Below are 27,173 nucleotides of genomic sequence, written 5' to 3' on the forward strand. Positions count from 1 at the left end.
CTAAGACATGTCTAAGACGTTTATTTATGGTTTCGGAGTATTCAACTTTCCCTGACTTCTACTTTATTAGTTTGTAAAGGAAACTCATCGTTTAACGTCTGTGTATACAAGGTAGTAAGCTAGCTACGGCCGAATACTACCACCAATCATACTCGTATGCCCCAAACAATAGTGCTCGATTACCGCCACACTTTAAAACACTTCGTACCTCATTTAAACACTGTACCTACCACATTATATCATTATATCAAAACTCATGCAACTGTAATTTTTTTCCAAATAGCCAAATATAAAGGTCCACTTAGCCTAATAAAAGTTTATTTCTATAAAACACTTAGAACATATTTGCTTGTTGTCGATTGAATTTTGAAATAAATCAAATAATCTTCATTTATTGTCACTGTTTGACAAAAAAAATTCTCATAGATTATTCTTTATTTTTTTCAAGAAAGTTTCATAGATTATTCTTGGCAGTTATAATACAGAGTAACACCTCGCAGAGCAAAGAAAAGTCACGTCCCAGTCGTCCAATACGACGCCACATTCGGCAGATTCGGCAATCCTTCGATGGAAACCCTTAAACTTTTATTTTTCATATTGTTTTTCGAAGCCGAAGAAAATATAAAAAATATACACTTTATACTCAGACGGTTGAAAATCCTTGAAACCTACTACCTCCCAAATTAACCACAGTCCGAATTCACAGATGACTACCGTTCTTACCTACGGTAGAAGCATACCATGGCGAACTTTCAGCTTTTTTTATAAAATGACGAAGGTCTGGCTGTTGCTGCCACTCCATTTACAAGTATAGTGTGGTATAGTGTGGTATAGTGAAGCTTCATGTGCTGGTTACTGCAACGGCAACCATTTATTTTCTATACTAGAAAATACTTCTCAAAGAAGTTACTAATGTAGTAAATAGTTATAAACTAAAAATCCTTTTCCGATGTCCCCATTTCTGTAACTACTCCAAAACATCTAATACCCCAAAAAATTACCTGTTACCCCCATCTGTAAATGGATTGTCAAATCAAACACAAAAATATATTTCTTTCCTTTTTATTCATAAAAACCATCACAACTTCGGAACACTATGCGTTTAGGGACTCTCGTATAAGGCAAAGCTATATCGATAATTACTTTTAAATTTTAAACATTGCAACATTGAGGGACTGTTCACACATGAGGTAATGTCAACCGCCGATTATACTGTTATCTCTAGAGGGTACGTAAATACAAACAACGCTTATTCTTTCCACTACACAGATTAAACTACATGGATAAGTCGATAAGTTTGACGGCCTCCGTGGCGCAGTGGTATGCGCGGTGGATTTACAAAACGGAGGTCCTGGGTTCGATCCCCGGCTGGGCCGATTGAGAATCTTAATTGGTCCAGGTCTGGCTGGTGGGAGACTTCGGCCGTGGCTAGTTACCACCCTACCGGCAAAGACGTACCGCCAAGCGATTTAGCGTTCCGGTATGATGCCGTGTAGAAACCGAAAGGAGTGTGGATTTTCATCCTCCTCCTAACAAGTTAGCCCGTGACCATCTAAGACTTCATCATCACTTACCATCAAGTGAGAAAAGAAGTCCTCTCCCCCTTGATTTGTTGTTGCCTCTACAGGCGCATTTGGAACCCTTACAGCTTTTATATTTTTACGTCTTTTGAAAAGTAACAATTTCTAAACCTGGAAGTTTAAGCAAAAATTACATTATTTTTTTTTCATCATGTGGATATCTTCTAAAGGTCGACAGCTATTCAATACTATTCAAAATGGCGTCTTATGGGACACTGCCCTTACAAAAATGAATATACGTAATTTGAATTTGCATACCAGCTTCACAATCGGCTGTTCATTGTACATCAAGTGTGAACATTCCCCAAAACTCTTTTTAGACATGAAAATATAATAATCTATCACACAGCGTGGTTCACACGATCCAGATAATAATATCAAATATTAAATTTCCACAGAGTTTATAACTTAATCGATTTTTATTCATTATTATTAAACAGATCTTAATTCACATACATTGTCTAAAAAAAACATCAGATTGTGTTATAACCTAACTTCTAGTTTGCATTGAAAATTGAGTGATGGAATAAAATTATGGCCTTAAGCGAAAGTAACCATAAGTAGTGTTACTAACAGTAAGACACTTCAAAAGCTCGTCATAAACGAAGTCTAAAGTGCGAATTATGATTTTAAAAGAACAACATCTAGCTCACTTGCTAGATGTTGTTCTTTTAAAATCATAATTCGTTACAATATTTCAGTACAAACTAAAAGTTATTAGTTAAAAATAACCTTAAAATCTAATTTAAAAATATAAATCATTGTACATTTGAAATTAATTATGAAAGATAACTTACAATATAAAGCTACATTGATTTTATTAAAAAAAAAACATATGAAAAGATAAAATATGAAGCATTTTCACATAAAAATGATTACAAAAACATAATTTCCAAAACGAATTAGGTACGTAAACTATTAAAATGTACTATTATTTAACATTTTTATTTCGTTTATTTGAGATTTTTTGTAAATATGTACTATCATGACTTATATTATAATGATATTTCTTAACTTATATAATTTTTTACAGATATAAATAATATTTTGTAATGTTTAATAGACTTATTCCGAAATGGTTTACGAGAGTTTATATTTTATTGCATATTAATTACAATTTGTATTTTTAAAAGATTTAAGCCGCGCATTCACTATGTTGTAATATACAGTGTCAAACATAAAATATACTTTATTGTTTCTGAAACATGATTTTCTTGCAAAACAAATGTTAAAGAAAAAGATTATTTTTTTGTTATAGTTATGACACAGTACAAATTAAGTAAAGGTGTATTTTAGCCCGGCAATTCTACCACTTCACAAAATACTCAAGTAGCAAAAACACCAGAAGAATATTCCACCAATATGCAGAGACTTATTACTAGCACAACCTAGTAACTAAGTCTCTGCATATTGCTAAATGCTCCTACATATTGATACAACAGAGCATATAGTGCTGATTAAAAAAAAAACATAGTCAGCTGAAACTTTACACAAACATTTTCAGTTATATTTTCTAAATAATGTAACTACACAAATGAATACGCGGCTTTATCATCATTTAAGACTTTTATAACAGCTATTTTAATAATATTATTTGAGATTTTTTAGTTATTTTTGAGATCTACAGAATTTAACAAGATTCAATCGATGGCTAATGGCTGATTTCGTTGACGTACCACAGAAATCTAAATAACATTTAATTCAATCGACCTATCCAACTTGCAAACTTGCATGTTTTGCTTTATATGTAAACAAAATTACCATCCGGTCTGCTCAACGATTTCTAAACAAACACTTGTATTAAGTATTTTTTATATCAAGATGATCATCACCATCAACATCATCATCATCATCATATTTTTTAATTTTGCGTTGATGTCTTGTATTAAACTGAAAATTATTTAGATTTCTGCATACACGAGAAGAATAATCTACAATCTATACTTATACAACAGTTGAAATAGCTCTAAAAATGGCCGAATTATCATACTTATGTAATTTCACTCTATCAGGTCCCATCACACAAATGTTTCGGAAACTTTGTTTCCGGTAAACATACTCGTAATTATATTATGGCTGCCCGTACACATGTTTTACAATGTTTCATAAACATTATTCTTGTTCATATAATAATTGACGAACCAACCATATTGATCCACCTGATCTTAAGTGGAAAACCATCTACGGTCAATAATATAGAAGTACGAATTTGTATTACTATTACTCGCACTTTAAATCCCTTGCTTCGCTAAGGATTCTAATTTTAAATCACAAACATCTTGAAATCCTTCGCTTCAATACACGCACTGGTAAATAATAATTTCGCAAGTAATTTTTTAAAATAACAAATTGTTTAGAAATGTTAATGAAACATTTTCACTGTACGCGGCTACCTACAGGCCTAACATGCGTCAACGCAAATCTCGTGAAGTGAAAAAAACATATCGACCAATAACTTTAGAAACGTAAATATAGCTCTGTACGTCGTTGCAATGGGACAAAAGGGCAGGGGATTTTTATTTTAATTTTTAATATTAAAAAAAAGAGAGCGATATTCTCAACCCACCGCTATTGGTCGACAATAACTTTTATCTCCCACGAGATATCTTTTAGGGCGAATCTTACGCCTACTGACGTCATACAAACTTCGTTATTTTATATTAACCTACACTAAACAAGGTATGGATCAAAAGAAAATTACCATTCAACATTTGACAATATAACAAAAGTTACTCATAGTAAAAGGTCGGTTTAATCGTAAAAGGACATTGTTTTTACAGAGATAAATTATAAATTTGCATTTTGTTCACTTATATCCCTTGCTACGGTAAGTATCCTAATTAAATCACAAGAATCTCAAAATCCTCGGCACGTATGCAAACTCTCAGACAATGCAACATTAGATACTATAAAAAGAAATTACTTGGAGATTACCTGGTTGTTTATTACAAAAAAAATCATTTATTTGTTTGAACCCATCGTCCACTATAATGTAATGTCGTATCATTTTCGAAATACGAGAACAAATTTACTGGGGAAATGGCGGGTCTAGACTAATTTTAATCTTAGCTGATAAGTTAAGCTTAGCTCGAAGCAATAGGTTTTGTTTCGTTGAGATCGATTTGTATACGAACGAAGTCGCAGATGTCTGCTAGTACTAGTAGGTAGTTCTTGAAAAAAATACATTTTAATTAATAAACAAAAAAATGTCTAATTAAAAATAGTGTAAAACTTGGAATGCAATTTTGAATTTGGAGCAAATATTGGATTTATTTAAATAAAATTAATAATAGTGTAAATAAAAATATGTAACATTTAACTGAAACCATAACTGCCAATAAGGATTTCTTTTAATTTTTAATACCTATTTATTTTATTTTAAATACACTAAGATTTTAATCTCATGAAATGATTGCACAATAATTTCAATTTCAATAGGAAAATAATTTTACAAAGCCTGCGGGTAGTAAAATATTTAGTGTTTATTTACATACAGACTTTCACAGTACAATTATAATGTTGTATATTTTCAATTTTATATATTTAAGAGGATTTGTAGTGCACAAGCGAATGCACAAACACATGTGCACTCCTTCTCTGTATTAATTATAACGACAGGATTGACTGTTTTACGTCTTTGTATGTGTAATGAAGTTTACCTACAGTCGTCGCGAGAACAAGCTCGTTTATAAGAATCCCGGACGGGTTCGTTGGACTAGTCGGACAAACACCGACAGAAATTACGATAAATTAAGCCGTTAATAATGCATATTTAATTTTAATTCGTTCAATATCATAACCAGGTAAATGCATTTAAAATATACATACATACGAGTAGTTATAAAATAAAATGTTAGTGACTATGTACATACATTAATATTATAAAAACGTTTTTTTTTTATATGAAACTTAAAATTAAGTTAAATCTTGGAATTTCGAAACCTAAAATATGATTTTGTCTTTATTTTTGCAAACGAAAAACGTAAACCAATAAATTCATAATATATAAACAAATTAAACATGTGATAAGGTTATTCAAAATTTACAATTAAAAATCGATTTTTTGAGCACTATATAGGAATACTAAAAAGGCGATTTTCTTTTTAAATTTAACTTTTCAAGTCTTTAAAGCTAGCATACACTCGTGAGGAAAAATAACTACACGATGATTTTTTGTACCACAGTAGCTTGCAACGTATTTATTTTTTTTAGCTTTTTTAGCTTTGAATTGGTGTGGAAAAGATTATTTTATCCACGAGCGTGGAAAATCATACTATGATTATGTGCGACATTTTTTAATGAAACGAAGTTATGTATTGCACATGACTGCAATTTTTTACATGTCTTAAGCAGTTAAATCTGAGATTCTCAGTATGAAATTTTCAACTTAACAATATATTTTTGAACTGAGAGTAGACATAGCGATTTAACTGCCACGTACTTAACGTCCATAACCATTCAACAAATATCATGTTGATTAAAATTTTCATTTCTCCGATTTCGTGTAGTTCTTTTTCCTCATGAATGTTAACTATAACACTCCAAGAAGCACCAAGCAGCGACTATTACTATCGCTTACTAAATAAAATTTCAAATCGCAAGCAAAATACGACGTGAGGCACGCTAGGAACACGTCGTGCGCTTTACCTGGCCGCTTCGACTCAGCACTCGTTCGAAACGAGTAGCCGCAGGTATTTGTATATTATATACATACGGCTTTGCGTTTTTTTCACCTGAAAAGGCGGAGAAATGGGCGAATGAACATAAATAAAAATAAATTAAATAAAAAAAAATATTAACACCAAAAAAATGATTTCCTGTAATGTGTGCACAGCTTTATAATAGGGTCTTCCATTATTTGGGCTTGGAGTTTACTCTTTAAAATCGCAAATCTGATGAAGGGAATTAAGCGTTTAAAAATGGATTACGATATTATTATTTATATGCAAGTAATGGTTATAAAGTTGAAATTTTAAAGTTAAAGTTAGGGCTTACTTTAATTTATTTTATTTAATGGAAGACCCTATTAAATTGAGAATTTGATGCATGCAACATGGATACGACGTCACAAGATGGTGGATTAAAATGTCATGCGAGCGATCGGTTAAAATAATATAAAATTAATATATATATATATATATATATATATATATAAAGAAATAATAAATAATAAGCGGAATATGTATCTAATGTCTAAAATCGGAAGCACAGCGCTGTATATTACTACTTACACTATAATATAATATATATTCATTTTAAATGCATAAGTATATAATTATACTATATTTTATAATTTTTTCATTAGAACTTGAAATACAATGGATTCAACGGTGCGATAATTGAAATGGAGAGGAGAAAGAAAGGGGGAAATTAAATAAATCTAAACTAATATCATATTGAGGGAAAATTTGATTCTTTGTTTATTACGAATAGACCTCGAAAATTAAAAACCGATTTAAAAAAATCAACAACTAAAAGCTACATTATTAGCGAGTAACATTCTTTATCTGTAATTCTTACGGAGGAAATGTAAAATACGCAGGTGATACCGCAGGGTTTGCTAGTAAATTATAAGATCAAAACACTCCACGTATTCTGCATCTGAATGTTTCAGCACACTTTTACGCAAATTTGAAAATTATGTTTCTATAGATTCGTTGCATTATAATCCCCAAATATCCCGTAACATTTGAAGTACTTATTGATGTTTTAAATTTTGATATATTAATAAAAACAAAATCCATTTTTTTTACTTTTTTTTCCTATAACGTATACAAGTATGTTTTATAAGTGGAAGTAAACTCTGTATTTACATCGTCGGTCATTCCCAAGGCAGGAGTACTATCACACTGTCTTAAAACTAAATAAAACTTATCGCATACGACAATATTATCGCACAACAAATGTCTCACACCTTTATTTACTTATTATTGAATATATTATGCTAATTACGAGTATATTGGCTTTACTATGACACTATCTTGTGATATAAAAAATATTGTTGTTGGTAACGCTAACTCATGTCGGACAAACGCCGACAAATTAACGTCAGACTTAAAAAAATATTGAATTAAAAAATATTGAAATTATGAATATAATAAAACTGTAAAATCTGTAGTGTATGTATGTGTAATTTAATTAACGAATAATGAGTGGATAACACAATATAAAATATCCAAGTACATATTTACGCTGTTTTTTATGTGACCTTCACAGATTATGCTAAGCTTAGAGAAACATATAATTTGTTCGATTGAGATCAGATTTAGAGTTTAAGCTACTTTTATATTTTAAAAAAAGTTGTGACACAATTGCTGACTTTGTCCGCAAAAACCCTTACAGGGTTAATTAGCAACAACATTAATTAATTAATAATTATTTCTAAAGGAAACCTATTTACTAAAGATTTTTTTTATTATTATTATTTCTTGTACATGTACCTTTTATATACCATATATTATAAATAAACTTTATTAAAATAATAGAGAAAAGCATAGAGTTAGAGAAGGTAGACAAAGATAAATTGTCTTAGGATTATTGTCATAAATTAAGTGCCGAGTTTTTGTCTTAATATCATACAGTAAGACAAAAATGTAAAGTAAATGTCATGTAGAAGTGAGAGATTCCGAAAAACTACAAAGTATATTTAAATAGAGCATTTGAATCTACGCCAAAATTTCATAAATAATAACACACAGAATGAAGAATTTTATGACTATCACAACAGGAAACTCGAGAATGAGTTAAAATATAAAAAAACTATGAAATCAAATGCCCCATTTAACTGTAATATCACATATGTTTGACTATCAAGTTTGATAAGTTATCTCAAGAAAAAAACCTACAAAAAAGTAACTATGACCCCCATTATCTTACTTAATATTTCATATTACAGATATTTAAAATTATATAGTACTTAAATACAATTGTTTCTTGTAGGCTAAACGCACATTAGGTATATGCGAATATTTGCATTAAATTGACAGGTCCTGACGTAGTTTTTTGATTACAAATTGAAGTTCAATAAAAGGTTTTCAAAACATAAAACATTTTTTTTATAAAGCAATCAAGCAGCTGCTATTTAATATAAACAATAATGTTTAAATTAAAATCTTAAGAAGTAACGCGTAGTAAGTATTTTAACATTGTACAAGAGATATTTTATTATTATTATTATTATTATTCTGTATATGGACCTGTCAATTAAGCTATTTTTGTAACCTAACACCTGTGCGTCAAACCTATTTTTGCAAATAAAACAAATTGTTCTACTATTTGACAAAAGAAATATTTGACCAATTTTACAATTACCGATACTCGGGCAATTGTTGTCGGTGTATATCCAACTGGTCTGGTGTTCTGTTTCCCAAATATTTTTTGGTAACGCAAATGCATTAATAAGGACTCGGGCGGGTTCAAAACAAGTTGGACATACATTTTATTTTTTTTTGTAAATTGTTGTCGGTGTATATCCAACAGGTCTGGTATCCTGTCTCCCAAGCATTTTTTGGTAACGCAAACGCATTGACAAGGACTGGTTCAAAACAAGTAGGACATACATTGTCATTTTTTTATAAATTGTTGTCGGTGTATATCCAACTGGTTTCAAGGACTTATGTCCTGTCTCCCAAGCATATTCTCACAACGGAAATGCATGGGACCCGCACCTGGATGTGTTTTAAGTAAGTTGGACTTACACCGTTAAACGCGAGTTTTGGCCGTTAATCCAGTTGCAACAAAAATCATTTACGATGGTTTAAAATGCTAAAATAATAATCATTTAATACAATATCCAAATATTAAGCTCAGGCTGGTTATTACATTTTTATGTATTCGATAAATAAATACTTAGATACACAGTAATTTTTATTTTTCTAAACAAAAGTTATATTAGAGTAAGATTTGATTTATTGCATTTTGTTTGCTCTGAAACTACTGGACTACTATTAAGAAATATATTTTACCAATGAAAAGCTACATTATTAGCAAAGCGATCTGTATTTTAATACCCTATTCCCTACGCGGGTAAAACCGTAAGCCATGTTATGCTCTACACAAATAGCTCTACTAAAATTGTAGTTTCAGTTGTGTGCCAAAAATTTAAAAAAAAACGTCATAATTTGGTCGATTTGAATAAAATTAATTTCAATCAATCGTATGTATCTAAGCATTTATATATCGACGACTGTTTATATAAACGTTTGGCATTTGTAATCAGGATTTATCCATTTACGTGATCTGCAAGTTTTTTGGGAGTTTTTTCAAAGAATTCTTTGGTTTCAAACGATCCTTTCTTACCTGCGTGAGGCGTATTCGTTCGCATCTGAAACAAAAATTGCGATCTTTAAATTTGTAAACATTTAATTTTGTCTGTGCAAAGAGAACAGAAAGTAACGAAGTTAAATTTACGAAAGTTCCAAATGTGGGCCTAAGTGTGGGCCTAAGAGAAAAGAAATCGATTTATGTAACTAGGCATAACTTTGCAAAACTTCATCATTATCACTATTTTTTATTAGACGGTATTATATTTTATTTATTAAATCTTATTATCACAGCTCAGCCTATGACTTGAATCCAAGATCATTAATCACTAAAAACTAAAAAAATTGCAAAATTATCATTTGCTGCGTGTACTAAACTGAAGGATAAATTCATAAATGTAATTCTTAGTGTAGCGAAGGATTCATTGATTGATGATTACAAACTTATTATTTGTACTGAAGCGAAGGATTCAAAGATTCAAAAATAGAATTCTCAGCGTAGCAAGGGATTTTATGGATCAAATGGAACAATAATAATTTGATTTACACTTTTAATACGTTCACGGGTAGCTGATCATGTAGGTAGTGAAGGATTCATGTAGACATTGCATTTAGTGATGTGCTCGTGTAGATAGTGATGTACTCACTTGTCGACAGTGCGCGGTGTGGCCAGGCGCGCGGCGATGGTGCGCATGTGCGCGGGCGCCACGCGGTGCGCGGTGAGGTGCGCATGCGTGGCGCACGCGTTGTTGCCCACCGCGCTGTACGAGAAGCCAGGCTCGTCGCGCGGCACGATGCGCGGCTTGGCACGCACGGCGCACATACCTACAGTAGTCAATAAATTAGTTATTTATATAAAAAAACGCTCATAAAAATAAAAAATACAGTAACATTTGCTATCACCGTTTCAATGTTGCTTTCTATAAAGCCGTGACGCATTACTAACTTATAATGTAATTGGGAAGATTTTGTTGAAAACAAAGTATTAAATCAGACAATATCAACAGTTCTTAATCATCAGAGACAGAAAATGTAAGATGTGGTTGCAAGCGGACGAATTTAGTAATGGATTGGATTGATTATACCGTATCGGACATGAAGTGTACCTGGTACATCAGGGTACCAGGGTACCAGGGAGGGAGACTGACCGGTGATATAAATATCCTCCAGATGGAAGTAGCTGGTACGCAGCGCGGCTTCGTACAGTGACGCGGCGGTGTGGGACGATATCACGTAGCCCGTACCGGACAGGTAGCGCGGGTACACGCGCCCGCCATACATATAGCGAGGGCTGTACCTGGAACATTCAAAAGGAATTAAAAAACATACTTCAAACGTCAAATGTTCATATTGTAGACTTATAAATTATCGTTTTCTACAAGATATACGAATTAAAGCGAGCGAAGCAAAGGATTCTAAAATAGAAACCTGTTTGTAGTAAGGGATTCAACAGTACAAGACGTAAGTTAGCACAGTAAACATCTTATGGACCTTGTAACATCATCTAAACCTTGTTTTGAAGCCACAGCGGATAACCACTGGTCCTACGAATACGAAACAGAATCCATTAACTCTATGACGGAAACTCTCAACGCGGATTCAACGCGGATTACGCTAGATTTACGTTACGCTACGCTAGACGGTTCCAGAAGGCCAGCTGCCGATGATTCGGAAACGGCTTGACCAAAAAGGGAGTCATCTCTACCACGTCACTCACCATTTGTTGCTGACATCTTGCACGGGTCTGGCGCCACATATCAGGTCACCAATGAGCAGATACTCCTTCTCCTGCCCCTTGGTGCTGTCGTGGTGCTGGGAGCGGTTCTGCAGGTTCAGGACCAAGTTGGGCACGTTCACATACACATCGTCGTCGGTCTTGAGGATGTAGCGGACTGGGAAGTAACAGATGTTCACCATCATTAGTAATTAGCCTAATTATTGTCACTGCTATTTGTCATTGCCACGTTAGGACTCACGGCTCTTAAAAGGGGAATTTCGAGACGAGAGAGTTTGTGCTGTTTTGTGTAATGTTTGAATCTGAAACGATCACTATCAGATGTTAATAAATGGTCTAAAATAACTAAAAATTTCGCAAAGTGCTGTCTGAGGTGTGACACCAGCAGCTGCCCAACTCCTGGCACATACAAATTTTTTTTTGAAGTATGTTAAACTGGACATTATCATAGCCCAACTCAGGAATCTGACGCGGGTCCCGTCGTCCCGAATGATGATGGAAGACAAACAAGCTTGCTTTTCATGAATGCCAAGGAAGAAAAGGATTCTTAGAACTCTATGCGAAGCAAGGGATTCAAGTGCTTCAAGTTCACCACAGCTGCTACAACAATTCATTAAACTCATAACAGATTTAATGAATAATGTTTTTTACATGGCTAGCAAATCTAATATATAAAATTCTCGTGTCGCGGTGTTCGAACTTGAACTCCTCCGAAACGGCTCGACCGATTTTGATGAAATTTTTTGTGCATATTCAGTAGGTATGAGAATCGGCCAACATCTATTTTTCAAACCCCTAAATCCTAGGATAGGGTAGTGGAAGGATAGGGGTATGGTATAGGGATAGGGTAGGGGTAGGGTAGGGGTAGTGGTAGGGTAGGTTTATGGTATAGGGATAGGGTAGGGGTAGGGTAGTGGTAGGGTAGTTGTAGGGTAGGGTAGGGTAGGGGTAGAGTAGAGGTAGGGTAGGGGTAGGGTAGGGGTAGGGGTAGGAGTATGGTAGTGTAAGGTAGGGATAGGGAAGAAGTGCAAATAAATAAATTAATAAGTCAAAGCGAAGCTTGAGCGAGTCCGCTAGTAAATAAATAATTCTATAGTTTTAATAAGTTAGCTTAAATTTCTTCTTGTATTTTTTTTTAACTCACCACTTTCATTACAATTGTTGGTCACCCATTTCAGCATCATAATGGATTTGAGGGTCAGATTGTTATACGAATCAACGAACCCCTCCTGGATAACATCCCCGTACTTCTCCACTTCTTCTTCGATTTTATCCTGAATCGATGTGTCGTTCTCCTGCGATGGCAGCCCCAGGAGGAACACCAGCTTGAAGTCAACGGTGTTGTCAGCCGCCTCCTCGATAATTTCCTCTTTCGGGAAGTCCTTAGACTTTTTCAGCATTGACAGAACTTCGTCTAAATCTGGATTGTCTTCGTAACCTTTAAAAAACAAAAACTACTAAGACCACTTTGTTTGTTTAAAACACTAAAATGTTAATTGTAAACTTTCGAATAATGATACAAATAAAATGTAGTTATTGAAAATATTTAGAGGAGGTACTTCGCGGCAGGTACTTAGTCGCCAGTAGGGATAAGATGTCCACCACGACATATTCAAGATGACAGAACAACGAATCGACCAATATCGACGATCGAAAATATCGCTTTCTCTGTCGTTACATTGGCGGCTGGGGGCGAAAGATATACATATTAAGATATTTGAACTCCTACTAACGGCGATATTGGTCAACAAATTGTCTTTTTCTCTTCACCCATGCTTGGCCTAATGAAAACAGTTACTTCGTCATCTAGAGACAGTCACGTATCATCTAAAGAAACAGTCAGTTTTTCACTTAGAGATACAGATTTATTAGCAGCCCTTACCTTTTGGGGGTATCTTCATAACGTTGGATGGATAATCATAGTCCATATCCAAATCATCGTTTTCATTTAACTCCTTCTCCATATCGAATTCTGGCAACACTTCCTCTTTCTCGTCTTCGAATCTTTTCTCTTGTACATCAGTCTCTCCATTGGCCAAATTATTTTGCAAAGCCTTGGCCAACTCTGGCAAAACTTTGCTAATCACAGATATGTCACGCTTTCTCCTAACTAATTTGCTATTTACACTTAAATTAACGTTGAGCCTTGGGTTTATAGATTCTTTGTATAGATCATAAGTGTAGTTGTACTTAATATATTTCTCCCTGATTTCGTTGAATATTTTCCCCGATTTTAGGTAGTTTTTGTAATTCCCCCACGTCTCCCTTATAGCGGTGCGCCGCTCGAAGTTACTAGTCGAAGAGCACACCACTATCAAAAGGAACTGGTTGTTGGTTTTGCTTCTCGTGGACTTGGGGCAGATGTCCTTCGGTTCGTGTACTGTTGTCACATTGTCTGGCTGGACGTATATCTTTGTATCACGGTTTGTGTGAATCGACCATCCCGCTACTGCGACTGAAAAATAAAATAAAATACAATGTATTATGAAAAATATTTGAAACTGTGTGCTTTTAAGTTGTGTGCGTTTTAAGAAATTAAATATCACGTGTCTCAAACGGTGAAGAAAAAATATCGTGAGGAAACCTGCACACCAAAGATTTTCTTAATTATCTGCATATGTGAAGTCTGCCAATTTATTTATTTATTTGGACCACCAACAAAATTATATGAACACATATAAAATATTTTACAAATAAGGGTAGCATAACACATATAATTTTACTTATAGGTAGCCACAGCATGCAAAAAGTATAGGTCGTACGAGTAATAGAAATTGAAATTGACAAATAGAAAGAAAAAACCAAAATATAAATTTGAATTTACACATTTTGACAAAAACCAAAAAAATTTAAACCGAGAACTTTGAAATTTCAAAATTATAAGTGGAGAGAGAATTAGATATTTATGAGATGAAGAATGATTATGAGAGAATTACAATAATCCGCATTGGGCCAGCGTATTTACGACTATTAGCCTATCATTCTGAGAGAAGACTTGAGCTCAGCAGTAAGGTAAATATGGATTGAGAATGATGATGATGATGATGATGATTTGAAACTGAAAGTTTCTGCTTTGCTAGCAGATCATAAAGTGTTAAAATAAGTAATTAGAAAGTGTGAAATATCTCGAGAGAGATAATCTCCCTTTTTGGTCTGCTGATCAATCGGTGTTGTACACGGGGATGTACAGTAGCACAGAGCAGTGAGCATGACAACTCTAAGGACATAATTCTGTCTTTTTCTCTTAGCGGGTTAGAGCGAAAGAGACAATCTCACCTTTGGGAAGCTGATCGTTCGCCCTGTTGTACACGGGGATGTACAGTAGCACGCAGAACAGTATCATGGCCGTGCTGAACAGAGAGCACTTGGCGGCGAGTGTCACCGCCCATCGTCTCTCTCGCTCTGGCTTGAGGTCGCGGATGTTGTACTCGTAGCGGCGGTGTTTGTCGTACCTGCGACATCAAATGAAAGTTCAATTAGTAAAATAAATAGTAAATCAAATCAAACTCATACCTTTTAAGTATGATCGATAATAATACAAGAACTATTGTAAAGTAACCTTTCGCAAAACCATAATGATCCGCGATCAGTCCATCTTATTTAAGGGCATAAGTAATGTCACTTATACCTCAGTAAGTGGTCAATGACGTCCGAAATCCCTGTGCGAAACAATCCTGCGATAAGCTTAAGCTTATGTATTATGTGCTAATGTGAATGTCTAAGATGCGCACTAAGACATCAAGAGATAATTTCGAGTACAATTTCACTCTTTCATCCCATCAATGAAGTGATAGGATAAATATTTATGTTTGCAACGGGACGAAAAACAGAGCGATATTTAGACCAAATTATCTGCTTTTATCCTAGCGCGCATCGAATGCCTGTTGCTGCTAAAAATTCAACATTTTAGGTATTTCTAGGCAAGCACGTATCTTAGTCTATCCACCAGACAATACTGTATAATAATAATAATAATAATTGCCTTTATTCAGATCAAAATAAACTTAGCCTAATAACAATGTTTGAATAAAAACTTAAAATCTATAACTTAATCATACGTAAAATAATAATTAGCTTATTCTAGTATTTGTAATTTATTTAATTTTTGATGATCTGTTTGCAAATCGGCAAAGGCCTCCTCCAACCTTTTCCATTCACACCTGTCGTGAGCCACCCTGTTCCACATCAGACAATACTGTAGTCATCCACAAGGAATATAAAGAAAAGTTGCAGACAATGGCAACTTTATTCTGAAGCCAAAGTAACTCTTTCCCGATCCGCAAAAGGAGAAAGTTACCGATCATATTTTGTTAGCTGTTATAATGTTTTTGGCAATAAATTTCCGTCGACTTTCGCCAGTCATTATGTTACGTCACTACATTATAGCCACAACAGGGCGAAAAGTGTTGTCTCATGCGTCGAGGAGGTGATTATAGCTCTGTTTACATTGAGGAGGTTGTACTTGTATATCTTTTGTGTTTCGGATTTTCGTTGCTAGATTCTCAATTAACACAATAGTGAGATGCAGGTTTGCTGGAGGAACCTACTCGCACCAGGGAATTCCCCGAGATATTTTTCATCGAACGTAGGTCCAACGGTCAGTCTGTGTGGTTTGGAATCAAGGTTCTGAGTTCAAACCCCTGGGTCTAGCTCGAAGCAAGGCGGGTCAGAACTCGATATTTTCTCTGCTATAAGGGAAGCCTGACACTGTACTGAGGGTGTTACTGTTGTGCTGTCTGTGCTGTAGCGGTCTTCATCGTGCCACTGCAGGTGCACATCGCGTGCCATGTGACGCTGGCACCGAACGGCGCACTGCGTCAGGGCATACCTGTAGCCGAGTATGGGGCTGTCGTCGCTGTCTCTGTCTGTGCTGTAGCGGTCTTCATCGTGCCACTGCAGGTGCACATCGCGTGCCATGTGACGCTGGCACCGAACGGCGCACTGCGTCAGGGCATACCTGTAGCCGAGTATGGGGCTGTCGTCGCTGTCTCTGTCTGTGCTGTAGCGGTCTTCATCGTGCCACTGCAGGTGCACATCGCGTGCCATGTGACGCTGGCACCGAACGGCGCACTGCGTCAGGGCATACCTGTAGCCGAGTATGGGGCTGTCGTCGCTGTCTCTGTCTGTGCTGTAGCGGTCTTCATCGTGCCACTGCAGGTGCACATCGCGTGCCATGTGACGCTGGCACCGACCTGCGCACTGCGTCAGAGCATACCTGTAGCCGAGTATGGGGCTGTCGTCGCTGTCTCTGTCTGTGCTGTAGCGGTCTTCATCGTGCCACTGCAGGTGCACATCGCGTGCCATGTGATGCTAGAACCAAAAATACACAACGTTAGGGTTTGCACAACTTTCTAATCAGGGCACTTTGTCCTGGCTCACAATGTTAAGCGCAGAACCATCGCCTGTTAAGCCGATATATGATGGTCAAATATTCGTAAATACTTCAGGTGTTTTGGGTGAATATTTTCGCGGAAATAATCGCTACATGCGTGGCCACGGGCAATGCTGCATCTGTGAACCTTTCGGCATTGTATAATCTGTCGGCAGAGTTTCATTTAAATAAGTGCAGTCGTTTTGTTTTAATTGAGCCGTTTTCTTTGACTGAGATATTGAAATTTTACAATACAATATAATAGGACTACATAGACAGACGAACCAGTTAACACGTGTATATTTACTAACACGGTGAGTAGTCGGAACGGACAAGTGTTAAATGATGCACATCCTCCGAACAATATGTTCATTTGCATATCTATCTATTCTATCTTCATTGAGGTCTCGATACCCCTCGGTTTAGAAATAAACTTGAAAGGTATCGGGTTCTATCTCCGACTGTTGGACTATTGTCGTGTCCATTCCTAACAATTTGCCAAAAGTCCAAAAAGTAATAAGAGAGTTTTGCGGTAATCAGGTACAATTATCCGCCCACTTTAATATATTTAATATAAATAATAATAATAAAATAATTGTGAGTATACATATATGTATTAGGAAAGGAATGACATTCATCATAGACAGGACACGTGAACAAGCTATCGATCGGATATGTCATTCCCATACATTTTTAATTTTCGAACCGTTATCGATTGTAGAAACAATCCTAACATGGCAGTTGAGAGAGAAAAAGTAGAGAAAAAGTAGAGAAAAAGTAGTAGGCTTATGTTTGGTGACGTCACTCGTGTCTACGTCACATATTGTATGCATACGTCAATGAGTAGGCTAATAAGATAAATATTACGTTACATACATGAACTATCGATAATCCAATATTGCGAATCAGTTCCTGTTATGTGCGACCAAATAAGAAGTCCGTTTTGATCAAGAGGTTATAACAAAAGTAGGTTATGAATGAGTTTGTGTTTTAGACAGGCTAACCTTATTCCTTCGACATTCGTGAATCTAATGTATCATTTAATATGTAAAAAATTAACTTTATGTATGCAACTCTAAAACTTTTGTACCGATTTTAATAATTCTAATGGTGTGTCGCTCCTCAATGGAATCACAAGGGAACAGCTCGAAGCGACTCTAGGGCATGTCATATGAGGCTAGGCCACAGGTTCCCAACCTTAATATGCCTTCCGGCCTCGTCAAAATATTTCTTTCGCAGGAATTTATTTGAATCAATTGAAAAAAAATTAAATTAAATGTATTTATCCATACTTACTCTAACTATTGGCCTCATAAGAAGGCTCAGAGTCACACAGCGGGCGATGGAACGAGCTTTGTTAGGAGTATCTCTGCGTGATCGAATCAGAAATAAGGAGATCCGCAGAAGAACCAAAGTCACCGACATAGCTCAACGAGTTGCGAAGCTGAAGTGGCAATGGGCGGGGCACATAGTTCGAAGAGCCGATGGACGTTGGGGTCCCAAAGTGCTGGAATGGCGACCCCGCACTAGTAAGCGCAGTGTTGGCCGACCCCCCACCAGGTGGACTGACGACATTAAGCGAGTCGCAGGGATTCGCTGGATGCAGGCGGCTCAGTATCGTGATGTTTGGAAGTCCCTACAAAAGGCCTATGTCCTGCAGTGGACGTCCATCGGCTGATATGATGATGATGATGATGATATCATAAACTAGCAGAGCCGGTGACATCGTTCACGTGAAATTAATTTTATCACATATCCTGCGGGAAGCGATTTAAACATAACTTTCACTGGAAGATAGAGGAGGTTGTGACACATAAGACTACTTTTTACACCGGAAAAATATTTTACCGGTATAAAAAACGTCGACGCCTCGCGATTTCATTCACTTCCTGTCTTTTATTACAAAATATTTTCAATTTCAATTTATTCCCGATTATTTTTACGGCTGAGAGGCTACTGCCATGACATTAAAAAATAGTGCAACTTTTTATTGGACAAGGAATTTTCAAAATCGGCTTAGTAGATCCAGAGACTACCGTTACAACACCACAAACTTTAACTGTTTATAAAATCAAAATTCATTTATTTCAAGTAGGCTTAGTTTGACCAGTGAATATGACCTCTGCCTCCGATTCCGGAGGGTGTGGGTTCGAATCCGTTCCGAGGCATGCACCTCCAACTTTTCAGTTGTGTGCATTTTAAGAAATTAAATATCACGTGTCTCAATCGGTGAAGGAAAACATCGTGAGGAAACCTGCACACCAGAGAATTATCTTAATTCTCTGCGTATGTAAGTCTGCCAATCCGCATTGGGTCAGCGTGGTGGACTATTGGCATTACCCCTCTCATTCTGAGAGGAGACTCGAGCTCAGCAGTGAGCCGAATATGCGTTGATGACGTACTCTCAATGGTCCGCGCGGGCCGGGAGGGGGTAGCGACGCCCCGCGCGCACGACTTCGTACCCGCGCAGTCCTTTCCCCCCGTCGCCCGCATATCATGGGAGTGTCATAAACGAACTTGCCAGGCTATATAGACTAATTAGTTGCAATATAATTGTTCGCGTTTGTTAAGTAGCGTTTCGTGTTTTAAGTATGTCCCCAGTCATATTTTCATATTGCAGGTCGCGGCGACCAAAATGTACGCTTCAACAAACTGCACGCATTTTGAATCATTAATACTAATCATTACGTAACTGCACCACAATGTATTTAGAGCCATATTACTAAAAAAATAAGGTTGAAAGTTACACGCATGATATACTCGTATATGTAACTAATATACGAAACGTTCTAATTGGCAAGCAATCATACTAAACAGACTATGTACTATGCATTGTACAATTATACTTAAATTATTATTATTTATTAATGTACGTACTGGGTTATGTTCACGACTTCGTCATGAATTTGGTACGTTTTTTAGGATTCCGTAGTCCACAAGGAACCCTTATAGATTCGCCATGTCCGTCTGTCTGTACGTCCGTAAGTTTAACACAGACTATTACTACTAGAAAGCTGTAATAGGGATGATGACAGTTATTTAAATTGTATATAAATTAAGAGTATACTAATAGCAAAGCAATTTTGTAAAAGTAACAGGGTATCTGCGATCATTACTTTCGGAGCTACATGGCAAGGGTCAGATTTGTGGCGCTGCCGCGGATCCCTGAAAAACGCTCCATACAAAATGGCACGATTTAGTGACGTCGTTGGCTCGCTGATCGTTAGGTTTGCACGGGCGTTCAAACAAAATTACTAATATCTTTGTTATTTGTGCGTTTATGTTTATAGTTCATATATTAAAAAATGTCACATTTAATGTAAGGAAGCTAAAACTGTATGAATTTTCATCTAATTACGATAAAAAAAATTTAATAGATTTTGTAATTTTATAATCTTATTTATTTTGCAAATATACAGGCAATATTTGGTTTTTATGTATAAATTAGTTAACATTGACCTTATTTACCCGAATGTATCATAAAAATCAATATATTCAAACCTAGTCATCATCCCCATTTAGCTTGAGTATGAACATTAAAAATGTGAACAAATTTGTAGAATAAAATCTTGAAAAATGTTATTTTTGGGATACCTCCCCTACATTTAAAGTGGGGATGATTTTTTTTTTCTTTTATAAATCTCGTGGTGTATCCACCACGCTGGCCAATAATTTCTGTAATTCACATATGTTTCAATTAAACGAATGGAGCCTTTTTTCAAGATGGCGGAAAATGCTTATGTGCGTTTTCCACCATTAGGTAATTAGATTTTTTAGACTATCCAAATCATATCCTAAATTCAGCTTTCTCGGTTCATTTGCATTTCTTAGCCGATTTTTTCGACATAATGATTGTAGTAATATGAGGGAGGTGGCACATGCCATCCAGTATGCTATAAATTAATAGTAGGTTGATGGTGATAGTAAAAGGTAAACTGAGAGCTACCTTACAATAAAAGGTCAAATAAAAAACGCAACTGACTGAAACCTGCGTGAAAGGAGACGGCATGACAACAATGCATTTAAAACATAAGCGAGGTCATTCGTAAAAGGACAATCAAATAGGTACCTAGGTAGTATTTTTAAAACTAACTTTCAAATTATATAACAGCGAAAAAATAAATTAAACACACTTACTCATTGAAGGTAAGCGAATTGTGTGTAAGTCTGTACATATTTGTTACCCTTGCTACCTTACCCTTTACCTTGACTGAAATTTAGAATGGCAATAGACATAATTCACGCAAGATTTAAAAAAAAATCAAATGAAATCATTTATTTCAAGTAGGCTCAGTTTACAAGCACTTTTGACACAATTTCTTATAGTTTTATTTCCTGTGTGAAGGTGGAAGCTGATACAACGGGCTCCAAGCATCTTTATCATTAAGGAACTCATCAATGTTGTAGTACCCTCGACTAAGTAAATGTTTTTTAACACATTGCTTAAAGCTATGCATTGGCAGGTTCATCACAGTCTAGGGGATCTTATTATACACCCAAACCTACAAAAGATTTTTTTACTCTTTGGAGTTTAAAAAAAATATGCGAGCGTAGTCGCGGGTGTCTCTAGTCCTGTCTAGCATAATATTAATAGACTAATAAGTTGCCAGACTTTATCCGTTATATTTAACAAAAATCAGATTGATAGACAGCAGCTACAGAATCGAAAAAACTGATTCAGAATAGCGAAATTTAAAAATCCGCAAAACGAAACTTAATAACCCGTCACGGTTACTTTTCAAAACCCATTTTTTAGTTAAGTTTGACATAATGAGATGGAAAATTAATTAGGATAATTATACCATGACACAACAACATAATAGAAAATTAGGCTTTATTTGGTCTGTTGAAGGTGTGGACCCTGTTAACTTACAAAGCCACAACAGTCCAAACACCAAAGTTACCTACCTTTGACCATGAGTTTCAAATGCTTTTACAACATGAGGAAGATCTGGTCAGTACAGGTTAGTCCAATAAGTATAGACAAGATTTTATATACTTTACCAAATGTATATCTTCAGTTTCATTCATCTTGTCGTACAATAAAAGATAACATAAAAAAGAAATGAAAGCCTTTTCTATTTTATAGTTCAACAGGTCACTGAGGATGCACTTTTCTACAGTAAATAACGCTAACTACAGCGTAGAATAGAAAACAAACGCGTACGGTAACAAAACATTAAAACATCACATGTTGACTGCAATCTACATACTAACGAATAAAAAATATAGTTAAGGATGGTTCACATGAACTATGCGTTTTATGGCCACAATTATTTGCCTAACACATGTTACTATTTAAATATTGGATAGAAGCAGGCGTTACCTTGCGGAAGTTCATCATGATTATATAATGAACCGGAGCATCCTCAGGAGATGTTGACTCTACAATTCTTTTGCACGTTGTAGAGTCAACATCTCCTGAGGATGCTCCGGTTTCGGGGTGAAAAGTACATAGAGAGTATTTTGTCGGACCTGGGTGACGTTGTCGCATGGGTTCGTCGACTTTTCGCGGATGATAGCAAAATAAATAAATCATTATATAATCATGTTACTATTTGTTAGTTATCGTTATATTCATAAATAATAATCATAGCTTTGCACAATGTGGATTACTTTCATTGAAGGTACAGCAAAAAGGAGTGTTGTGATTTAAAAATCACTTCAAAAACCGAATATCTTTTGACTGACAACGACACGCTGTACGATAATCGGTAGTCTTTAGTTTTTACTCCATCTGCGTACACAATATATACACATAATTATTGTTTTCAACATTAAAAATATTCATTTTATTTTTTATTTCAACTAGCAGACGCCGCATGGTTCCTTTTCCCGAGGAGTACGAGGATAAAATATAGCCTATAGCACTCACACAGGGATAGTGCAGCTTGTCAACAGTGAAAGTTCTCGGTTTAGTAGTTTCAGAGCCCATCTAATACAAACAAACAAATTTTTCCTCTTTATAATATTAGTATAGATTATAGGTCGTATTTCAACCACTGAGCGACCACTAGTAATAATAAAAACGTGCGGTTATAAAAGGCACGTCTGAACTATCCCTTACTTTGAGTGCAGTAATTATATCTCCATTGTCCCATTGTCCTTAACAGATTAGTTGAGGATTTCCGCGAACCAGAGCTAAACTAACTGTAACAATAGTTAATAACTAAACAGTTAAAGTTGCATTGCTTACCTGTGCTTGAGATGTGTAGGTGAATAGTAAATCTTGACCAAGCGCGAGTTATCTAACGCGGGGATGGTTCCGTACGATGATTACTCGTAAGATGGAATCACTGATTAATAAGATACTACGTCACGTGTAAAATACTTGGAAGTTCCATACTGTACTTCTATACTAACCATCGATTTAAGAGTCGGTAAGGAGTCCGCATTGGGCCAGCGTGGTGGACTATTGGCCTAACCCCTCTCATTCTGAGAGGATACTCGAGCTCAGCAGTGAGCCGAATATGGGTTGATAACGACGAAGGAGTACAGTATAAACAGGAAATATTTGTATTTTTGTATGTAACGAATAAATTCGAAACTCCAACGGGAGTGCGAACTATGCAGGTGAAACTGCGAGGTTCTACTAGTCCAACTAATATTATAAACGCGAAAGTTTGTTTGGATGTTTGTTACTGTTTAACGCCGCAACTACTGAACCGAATTGGCTCAAATTTAAAATGAAGATAGATAATACCCTGGATTAACACATATGCTACATTTCATCACGGTAAAATTCATGGTTCCCGCGGGATTTGTGAAAAACTGAATTCCACGCAGACGAAGTCACAGGCGTCCGCTAGTATATTATAAATGCAAAAATGGGTTTTGTTTGTTTATTTAGCTTTAGGCCTAAACCGTTAAACAGATTATAATTTATAATAACTCTTTCACCAATGGAAAGTTACATTATTAACAAATAACATTGGCTAAGTAAATTTATCCCCATATACTCACGGGAACGTAAAGTAGGAGGGTGAATACGCGGATCGTCTGCTATAATGGACTTTTAATACTAATTAAGTATATAAGTATGTCATTATGAGAATCAAGGTTAGAATTAAAATATAATAAAGAAATAATATTTTTCCCGGGAAAGTTTTTAGTAGAATAATGTATACAAACAGTTTATTATTTAAATGTAGTTTTCAATTGTGCTCATGGAACCCTAAAAATATTAACAAGAGTTTAAGTAATTAACATTAAGTAGTCAGTAATAAATAAAACTTGTTACGTTTTTTATCCTTCATGCTGTTATAAAACTGTGAAAAACAGGTGTCTGCCTCTCGGTTTCATCCACGTAGTTCCCGTTCCCGTGGGAATACGGGGATTAAATACAGCCAATGACACCCACAAATAACGTGCCTTTTCTAGAGATTACCCCCCTACAACCTCACACACTTTACATCTTTATAATATTAGCAGATCTATGGAGTATTTAATAATAATTATTATTATCATATTTGTTAAACTTTAAAATATGAATACAATATAGAAGTAGCAACTAACTAAATTATTGTTATCAAATAAATAAAACCATTAGCAGATAATAAATGAAGAAATAGAATAATAATTAATTTTATTATTAAGTACTATGATACTTTGTAAATTATTATTTTTTCATTATCATCTTAATTTTAATTCCACTGCCACTGCAAGGTTGGGCCTCTGCCGCTATCGGAAAGTCGATTCTAGGCTTAGACCCCACAACACTTCCCAATGCGGGTTGGTGAGCTAATGCTTCTCCAAGTTATAGTCTGGCAAGTTTGTTGATGACCATCCCATGATATGCGGGCGACGGGGGGGAAAGTGTGTGAAAGTGAATTGTGTGGGCAGGTGAGATGCATCAGTCGTGGGTTTTTCATTCATCGCTACACGCCCCCGGCCCGCGCGGTCCATTGGGAGTGTTAGGAATGAAGTTGCCAAGCTATAGATGCTCAGTTTTACAATTTTGGTAGATGGCTTGGAAGGAGTTTGCTGTGGTGGTTTGCTATGTTCATAATTTAGCTGGTTTGCCATGAATAATTAAAAAAGTTTGATTCATGAATAAATATTTTCTTCATAGAAAGCAAGGACTATTACATAATCAGAAAAAATAAAAGTTATTCATCAACAGTACAAGCAATTTCTTTTACCAAGTAATACAGTCATCTTTGCATTTCAAGGCTAAGCCAATGCGATCAAGACATCAACTGTATTTATTATAATAGCCTCTATTTAACCATCCTACATCATTTTATAATATTATGTTGATCTAGATGTTATACGGCCATACAGTGTTGCAAGCCTTAGGGAAGGCCTATGCTGGATAAGATCTTCATGTACCGGTCTCAACTTCATCTGGCCTTACACCTCTTTAATCTGGCCCGCTTGCAAAATTTGTCCTTAGCGGAAGTCTACTAGCTAAAAACTACTAACCTTTTAAACTTTTAATTTCAAGTAGTTTTTGAGAATTTGTGATGAGTGACCTTTTAGTTTTATATATTCAGATAAATTTATACTAATATTATAAAGCAGAAGAGTTTGTTTGTTTGATTGAACACACTAATCTCAGGAAAGGCTATAGGCTATATATTATCCCTGTATTCCTACAGGAACGGGAACCACGCTTGTGAAACAGCGCGGCGTCAGCTAGTATTGTAATAATTTCATGAAAGAAAAAACTACTGTATATAGTTAATGCTAATTTTCTACACATGTCAAATAAATCATACAATACCTACAAGGCCTCAGCCAGTGACTGTACTGTACTACGATAGTAGCAAATTTGCATTATGGTTACAAGTCACATGACTTGCTGATTAAGCTTGATTGAGTGGACATGCTTGTCAGTTGCCTTGTGGGTGCAGTGGTTAGGCTATGCAGCAATGCATCACGAGATACTGGGTTCTGTTCTGATCCTAACCTAACCAATATTATAAATGTGCATGTGAGTTTGTTTGTAATGCTTTCAAACCCAAACCACTAAATATGTTACTATTTTATTCAACACTAGCGGACGCCCGCGACTTCGTCCGCCTTTATACCTCCTTAATCTGGCCGTATCGCAAAATCCATTATTAGTGGACACTTACCGACTATAAACTACCTCCCTGCCAAATTTCATCAATTTATGTTTAGCAGTTTGACCTTTCTCATTTATACATATATTAAGATTAAGATTAAATACTATACTGTACATAATTGAAGTAGAAAATTTCTAAATTAATTTTGTTAAAAATAGAAACACTTTGCATTTTTTAAAACAGGTTTATAAAAAATTTTAATGTGCAATTTTATTTGTATTTCTGACATCTATAAAGTCAAAGTCAAAATTCATTTATTTCAAATATATAATATATAAAAGCAACAGGTCACTGATCACGAAATCTCGAAAACCGTTTACCTTACAAGGATGGAATTTGGCAGGGAATAGTTTAGTAAATAGAAAGTAGAGATCCGCTACAAACAGATTTTGCGACAGGGCCGGATTAGAGAGGTCAGAGGGTGGACGAAGTCGCGGGCGTCTGCTAGTATTACAATTGTATAATTTCACCACAATCGGTTCAGTAATAGCATGGTACAAAGATTTTTACGTTTATAATATTAAGTAACTAACAAGCAATTTGGTCTCGACAGGTTTCTCTGCTAATAAGACCGTCGTACGTTTTGTCACGTTTATAAATACAACAATGCTTTCTATGACTCTTAAAACGACTCATGTCAAGGACGGAAATGTTTAAGAGAAGTCTTCTTCATTTGAAGACGACATCTAATCCGGTTTCGCAGCACAACTTACACAATATCGCACATATAAGTCACATATACCCGTAAAATCATATTTTAAGCATATCTATAGCTAATTTATACTCACTAATTAGATGTCAAAGCATCACACGAGAGAAAACACGAACAAAATATACAATGTATGCAGAAAATATGTAAACAACTAAATAATACAGGTTATAAGTTATAGTTACTCACGTTTTATTGTTGTAAGAAAAAAATAATAAAGGCCACAGGTTCGGGTGTTCACTATTTCATAACTTTTGAGTAGGGTTTGAGCTTAAAACTTAAATTATTGGGAAATTTTAAAAATAAAATTGGCGAGAACCCTCCGCTCAATAACAGACATTTGACTGCGGTTTTGGGTTGCCACTTTCTAGTAATTTGCATGTCGCGTTGCGGCTACAGGAGTTACCATAAAAATTATAATCTCCACGTTTCATTATAGAATTTTA

General features: G+C 35.5%; 1 protein-coding gene across 1 annotated transcript; it reads right to left on the reverse strand.

The window, feature by feature from the left end:
* Nucleotides 1-1,046: 1,046 nt before the first annotated feature.
* LOC112043865 (uncharacterized) lies at nucleotides 1,047-27,083 on the reverse strand. The gene is made up of 10 exons (XM_052886745.1): nucleotides 26,917-27,083; nucleotides 16,405-16,886; nucleotides 14,853-15,028; nucleotides 13,459-14,031; nucleotides 12,721-13,014; nucleotides 11,559-11,733; nucleotides 10,990-11,138; nucleotides 10,489-10,666; nucleotides 9,879-9,903; nucleotides 1,047-6,313 (listed from the first exon to the last, which is right to left on the reverse strand). The coding sequence occupies exons 2-10, from the start codon at nucleotides 16,878-16,880 to the stop codon at nucleotides 6,242-6,244; spliced, it is 2,118 nt and encodes a 705-aa protein (XP_052742705.1). The 5' UTR covers nucleotides 16,881-16,886; nucleotides 26,917-27,083; the 3' UTR covers nucleotides 1,047-6,241.
* Between the last annotated feature and the right edge of the window lie 90 nt (nucleotides 27,084-27,173).

Source organism: Bicyclus anynana, chromosome 18 (assembly GCF_947172395.1).
Source record: "Bicyclus anynana chromosome 18, ilBicAnyn1.1, whole genome shotgun sequence".
Lineage (NCBI taxonomy): Eukaryota > Metazoa > Arthropoda > Insecta > Lepidoptera > Nymphalidae > Bicyclus > Bicyclus anynana.